The sequence below is a fragment of the Abramis brama genome (assembly GCF_963993115.1).
Source record: "Abramis brama genome assembly, chromosome: 3".
In the NCBI taxonomy this organism is placed as follows: Eukaryota; Metazoa; Chordata; class Actinopteri; order Cypriniformes; family Leuciscidae; genus Abramis; species Abramis brama.
The window spans coordinates 14,398,417-14,405,276 of record NC_139965.1 but is presented as its reverse complement, the minus strand read 5'-3'; the positions used below and the strand labels follow the sequence as shown (position 1 = coordinate 14,405,276).

Below are 6,860 nucleotides of genomic sequence, written 5' to 3'. Positions count from 1 at the left end.
TCAATTGTTATTTATTAATGTATTCAGCTAACAACTGTTGTTAGAGCATTTTTTGCTACAACTAGACATTACAAGACCAGTCAGATAGAAGACTGAACAAAAACAATAAGAATAAATAATATATATAAATAATATTAATAATACTAATATACTAATGAAAATAAACTATTGTTGAAAAGGTTATTTCTAACACCATTAAGGTCCTATGACTTTAGCATGGTTCTTTATGGAATCGGGTTCTCTTTAGCACCAAACCCTACATTGGTACTGTTTAGAAGCATCGACTGTATCGAAAGTAAAGTACATTTGAAAAATAAAATGATGTAAAAGTAATATTTTGCATAGTGGCACATCCATGAAAGCATCCCACAGCAACAATAGCTCTTGTGCAGTTCCCTCTCCTAGTAACCAAGTCATCTCCTGATAATACATGTCAGTGAAACCAGCTCCCACCCCAGCGATACGAAGCATGGCATCAGGGGAGGCAAAGAGCCTGAAAGAAAGAGACAACAGTAAATGTGTGCAGCGTAAAAGCAGGCGGTGTTAAACGGTGACAAAGCTGAGTCAAGAGTTTGTTTTCCGTGACTTTAAACTGACCCAGAATGGACCCTGTCCTCGCGTTTGAAAAGGCACAAACCGCTTCGTCTTGAGAGAAAACCAAGGCGTTGGACTGGTGAGTGAAACTTTCATCCTTCTTTCACACTTTGAGCTAATATGAATAGATATGAATATATATTCACTATTGTGTTGCCAGTTTTCTTGAATAAATATCCCAAGTGTAGAATTTTCAGTGTAACTACATTCATTCTTTCTGAAAACAACATCATTGTGTAAGCAAGTCACGACCAGATGTCAAGTGTTTTTGTTTGATGTTGTGTGGCATTTCAGATACAATTGTAGATTGCCACTACAAATGTGAACAAATAAACACTCGTGCATATTTAGATCTGCAACACTTACATTTAAATACATGTTAAAGTCCACGTCTGCACTTCTAAGATATTGTTGCTGTAATTCTATAGAGACTTGCATTGCTAGGCAGTTTCTCCTGTGAGTGATGGTTGCTTTGACTATATTTCCCCATTGAGAGTTAGATTGAAACTGCAACACTAATAAGACAACAGACAGCTGGGTATATTAGAAGTAAATGGCTCTAAACAATTCCGTATTTGTCACTTTTCGTATATGTGCAGTTATCATAAATGTGTACACTTTTTTGAGACTTATGAAACTGTTTCCCATTCAATGTGCACGAGAAAGCTAAACCTGATGAAATCCTCATGAATGTGTTGTAACTCCAATACCAGAGATGACACTTTCATATTTACCATATGTTAGTGTATGTACACATTTAATAATCATAATCACGAGGTCTATGTTGCACTTTGGTGATGTTTTGTTTCAGACAGTTTCTCAACTTTTCAGCGCAAAAGTGAAACTGGGTCAGTTCCACTTATTTATAAACTAGATTAAGCAGGTTTAATCTGGTAAATAAAAAAGTGAAGTATTTCATCTTTATATGCATGTATATATGTAAAATGGTTATGGATAGCTATAGCAATTAAAACTTGCATTTTTCATTGAACGGTCAATTAATTTTTCATATGGCTCTTACAAAGTATTGTAATTTTAGCAGTAAAAACACTGTAAAAATGCTACGGTAAAAACCTGTTGGTTTACCAGTAAGTTCACTTACTATAAGTGGATCAAACGTGACATTTTGTGTAATTTTACAGTAAAATACAGTTAAAAAATAGAGTTTTTGGAAGTGAAAAAGAAAATGTCATCTTGTAAATTTGCAATCCCAGAATTCCCTGTATGTGTGACATTTTCATATTGGATAGATTCTCATTTAAATAATGTTTCTTCTTAGTTTTTATCAGTTGTATGAGTTATGTACATGTTAAATGAATGTTTATAGCATTATTTTAGTGGTAGTGTTTTGTGTTTGTGTGTATTTGCACCTTCTACATTATTAGGATTTATGTCATCTTGTGGAAAAAACTACTTCTGATGAGATTTTTTTTCTCTCAAAATAATAAGAATGTGGCTTTGCCCATCTGTGGCATCACTGCTTCTTATGCTGCCTTCCCATGCTGTCAGAATTATCATAAATATGAACTGCCTAGTTAAAAATTGGACATGAACGGCCAAATTTTGACACCCACGTTCCCGATTTGGACGAGTCATAAACTTTAAACATGGCGGAGGGGAGAACGATTGCTGCTGTGATTACTATTCTTTATTAGTTTTTTTCACAACAGATAAATCATCTTGTCTTGTAGTTAGTGCATATTTACATATATGAATAATCATTTGAAGCATATTGTGTGTTTTATTCACAGCGAAAATACCGAAATTCCACAATCGTCAGCAGCTGACTAGATTGCGCAGTGAATGTTTATATGGTTTTCAATGAAAAGACGCTAAATATAATTTTGGCTGTAATAAGATTTTCCCAATAAATAGGCATGAATAAACCCTGTGTTCTCCATGATTCCTGTTCTTTCCGACAACAAAGCACTTGAACGCGGCGATCTCGTAAACTTCAGAAGTGGGAAGAAGGAGATTTTTTTGATAACACGTGACAGCATGATGAGAGTCTGAGATGTTTTAAAGTCCCCCTGCGGTGAAAATCAAGCATTTAATGTTGTTTATCAGTCTATGGGGTGTTTTAATATGCTTTAAGATAAACCATGGGCAAATTCATAAGTCGACACCATTGCTGAGTATTTTCTCATTAAAACTGCAGTGAACCAAAGACAGTCTCAAAAATCGCAGTTTGAAATCGCTGGTGTTTCTGACGTCACAAACTACCTTGTAACCAATCAGATCAACGTGTGATTGTCAACGAGTGGATCTCTGAGCTAGTGTGAGTGAGTGGAGGTGGGGGCTAATTTTTAAGGAAAAAACTTTTAGATGTGTCATTTTGGTGATCAAAGATGAGTTTTAAGGGATACAATTACTGACTACAGGGAGACCTTAAAATTGTATGTTTATATGAAAATGTTTAACCCTCTACCGCTCCCATTATGATAGACCTATAGAAGAAAAAAAGTTGACTCTTTTTCTTTTCAATGGCTTAACTTGAAGTGCAATGCCTTGGCAGTCCTTAACATATGACTAATCAACATTATATCACTAGCATTAATGCTGTTATTGTTACAGCTTAACAGATTGCAACTGACCTTTCTAGCTAGCTAAACTAGTATTGCAATAATGTCATCCCACTATTGCACAGTGTTGCCGCTTGGCAACACAGACATTTGACCGATTTACCAAAAACTAATTTCATAAAAACTTTTTTGAGTGGTGAAAATGTCATCATAACTTACCTGAGGTGATGTTTCCGATTTTTTTGTGTATGTGATATGGGCTCGTCCTTGTTACTGATGTTTTAGTTTGCTTTCAGCAACTACCGACAAGAGACTGCAGTCTGTCAGAAATTGCGCCACAGAAAAAAACTGCATGTCATGTGACTTAACCAAAGCACATCATTGGCTAAACTAAGGTCTTCTCATTGCAACAAAAAACACGAGAATGTTTTCTTAAAGAGACAGTGGCAAGGAAATGAACACAAAGAGTATGTTGCCATGTGGCCACACCATGCGGCAAAGGACATTCAAAGTATAGCACCAAAAACTAACATTCTTTCTCACTGAACAGCTATTTAAAAATTAAAATAACTTTTTTTTCTAGGTTAATTCAGACCCTGGAAGTCCCTCTTGAAGATTCAAAGCTCTGTGGCATCATCCCAGCTTCCTCCATCATGTCAGAGACTCGACCAACCCCTGCACAAACTGAGCTGCCTTCAGAGTCTCCAGAGGTGGAGTGTCCAGTCTGCTATCAGGAGTACGACCAGAACTCCAAACTCCCGCGCATGCTAGAGTGCCTTCACGTCTTCTGCACGGAGTGTCTCCGCAAAATCCAGCTCACTCCTTTGCACCCGCCTGACCCCAACAGCGCCCCCTCAATCTCCTGCCCCCTGTGCCGCCACTCCACCCCGCTACAGGGTGGCGACGCTTACTCTCTCCCCTGCAACTCACGGATTCTCGCCCAGCTCCCTCCCGTTGCCTTCCGCCTGCCCGCGTCGGTGTCGGCCCGGCTGGCCACGGTGACCCAGCGCCTGGTTCTGTCCCTGGGGGAGAGGGATACCCGCTTCATAATCCTGCCCACTGTTAGTCTGAGGGTGGAGCAGATGGGAGACCACACAGAACGGGGACACCTGCATCGAGAGAGGGAGGGTTTGAGGAGACACAAGAAGAGCCTGATGTTTGTTCAGGTTCTGGCTATCATCTTCTGGATTACGTTCGTGCTGACTTGTGTTTTGGGGGTTGTGTTTGGGCCAAGATTTTTTCACAATTAAGAAGTTAAGGACATGGGTGTATATCCTCTAAATGCATTCATTTATTCTGTCCCTGCATCTTCCAAATGAGAACTTTTAGATGATTATAAATAGATCATTTTGATGACTGACAGGTTGGGCAATTAAATCTACATTTGCCCTAAAATATTTGAACATTTAAAATGTTTGAATGTCGTTGGATTAAAAAACTAAATATAAGCCAATTGGCATTTTTAGATAGCATGAGCAGTAAGCAAAACATTTAGTTTTTTTTAAAGATACAACAATATAGTATTGTGAACACCTGGTTGACAAATGCCAGAGGAACATAAATAAGAGCTACATATGACAATTCATCTGTTCAAAAAAATAGCTTAGTAATAAAAACGCCATTGCCGTGTTGCTTTTACAACATTTCAAATCCCTCAATTCTCACCATCTCCTAAAAGCCAAGCTAATGTTGATTCTTGTTTTATTACGAACTCTGTCTCGTTCTCTTTTTGCCAGAAGACTCTCCTCTGTTCGGCGTTTGTTTAAACGGGTTTATTCCCTGGAGGTTTGAGATTTAGCTTCTCCATGTCAACCGTTCTGACTCGTTGTAACTGTCAAATAACCTCTGTCACTTCCACACCAGACACACGTCAAAGTAGCCGGAGCAACTTTTCTCTATTTACAGATATGACGAGATGCGCACGGGCGAGTGACGCATATACGCAATTCCCCACTAAAACCATCCGACAGGTCTAAAATAGTCTTACCATAGTAAATCAGGGTGAGACAAAAACACATTTTGGAAGAAGAATTGATGGTATATTGACTCATGATTTAAATTTAAACAAAAAAAAGTTACATAGTGTACCTTAAAAAGAAATGGGAAAATTGTGAGGTTAGTTTTGACAATAGCTCTACTCTCGTGTCATGAAGATTTTATTTTGTTTAATATTTTGTTTAATTCAGTTTATTTTATACATTCAAGTGTTCAAATACCTTATGGGCCCTCTCTATATGAATTAATTTTGTTCATATTACAATGTGTGTATAGTCTTACAATTATCTCTGTCCTTGACTGTTATGTGAATATTCATCTAAATATTTTGTAAATAAAGAATGATATTCTCTCTTTTCTCTAATTTTATGTATTATGTTTTTTAAGCAAACATGTAGAATATAGAAAAGAAAACCTCTTTGGTTTTTAATTTGAAACAACAACAACGATTGGCATTTGATTGTAAGATTTTTTGATCTGTAAGTGGTTGAATGCAATGCAGCCGTCCAGAATGGGCTTCCGTCCAGAATGGAGGACGGTCTCTTCCATGGAGACCGTCCAGAATGGGCTTTTTCAGAAATGATAATGAGTCCCTCTTGTGGATGATACACAGGGATACATCTGTGAACGGTTTTGATTGCATGGCAAGGTGTGCTGGAAATGACTGAAAATATTTGCATATAAAATTAGAGATGAATACTGTTATCCTTTTTAGTCAATTTCTGTATATACACAAACCTTAAAATTTTGTTTACAAACATTGAACATTGCCACTAAAATTGTCTAGGAAAATAACATAACCCTGATAGCAGTGTTTGTTGTCATGCTAAATGTGGCATGTTGTAAAAATGAAAAAATGAAGTTTATTGACAATGATTGAGAATAATTTGTTAGAAAATGAAATAGGCCTATCTACAGTAAAACTCATATTTACAATGTATTATAGTCTAGTATATGTTTTTTCAGTATTATTTCAACGGTAAAAATAAATGAAAAATTAAATATTTTAAAAAAATTTTTTGTTGTTTTTGAAAGAATTGTTATTTATATTCATGCTTATTCATGCTATTCAACAAAATTGCTTAATATTGGAAGCGTGTGGGTCGGTGTGACTGTTTTCCTGCCTTCAAAGCCTGACTATAGTGGGAACCAATAGCATTCCAGCGTACACATTTAATAGGTTTGACCTACTGAATGAACACGCCCCATTTACTGAGTCAGTTTACTCCGAAGAGTTCATAAAGAGATCGTAAAACTAATTCATATAAATTGAGCGATTTAGTCCAAATTTAATGAAGAGACTCGATTGCTTTATATGATGAAGATATTTAATTTAGGCTTTTATTCACATTTAAACATTGATCAGCAAACATAAACAGAAGCTCAACCAAACCTGCTAGACACGCAAGAACAAACATCTTTTTGTCCCTCCATTGACAGCTACACAACTACCACTTTGATGCATCAAAAAGATCATTAAAATATCATAAAACTATGAATTGCGCTCATGTTCAGGCATGTTCGCTTGACTTGTGAGAACCAATGAGTTTCATTCTCGCGTTACGCAGCACATTTGAGCTTCTGCAAGAACCAATGAGGTTTGTTCTCACGCATCAGGCAGGTTCGGTTGAGCTTGTTTATGTTCGCTGATCAGTAAAATTTGGACTAAATCTCTCAATTCATATGAATTAATTTTACAATCTCCTTATGAACTTTTTGAGGCGTCAAAGTGGTAGTTGCGTAGCTGTC

The 6,860-nt window shown here is 36.8% G+C and overlaps 1 protein-coding gene across 1 annotated transcript; it reads left to right on the top strand.

The window, feature by feature from the left end:
- The first annotated feature begins 408 nt into the window (after positions 1-408).
- LOC311080319 (uncharacterized protein) lies at positions 409-6,081 on the top strand. The gene is made up of 2 exons (XM_084110224.1): positions 409-673; positions 3,700-6,081. The coding sequence occupies exon 2, from the start codon at positions 3,770-3,772 to the stop codon at positions 4,364-4,366; it is 597 nt and encodes a 198-aa protein (XP_083966350.1). The 5' UTR covers positions 409-673; positions 3,700-3,769; the 3' UTR covers positions 4,367-6,081.
- Positions 6,082-6,860: the final 779 nt, after the last annotated feature.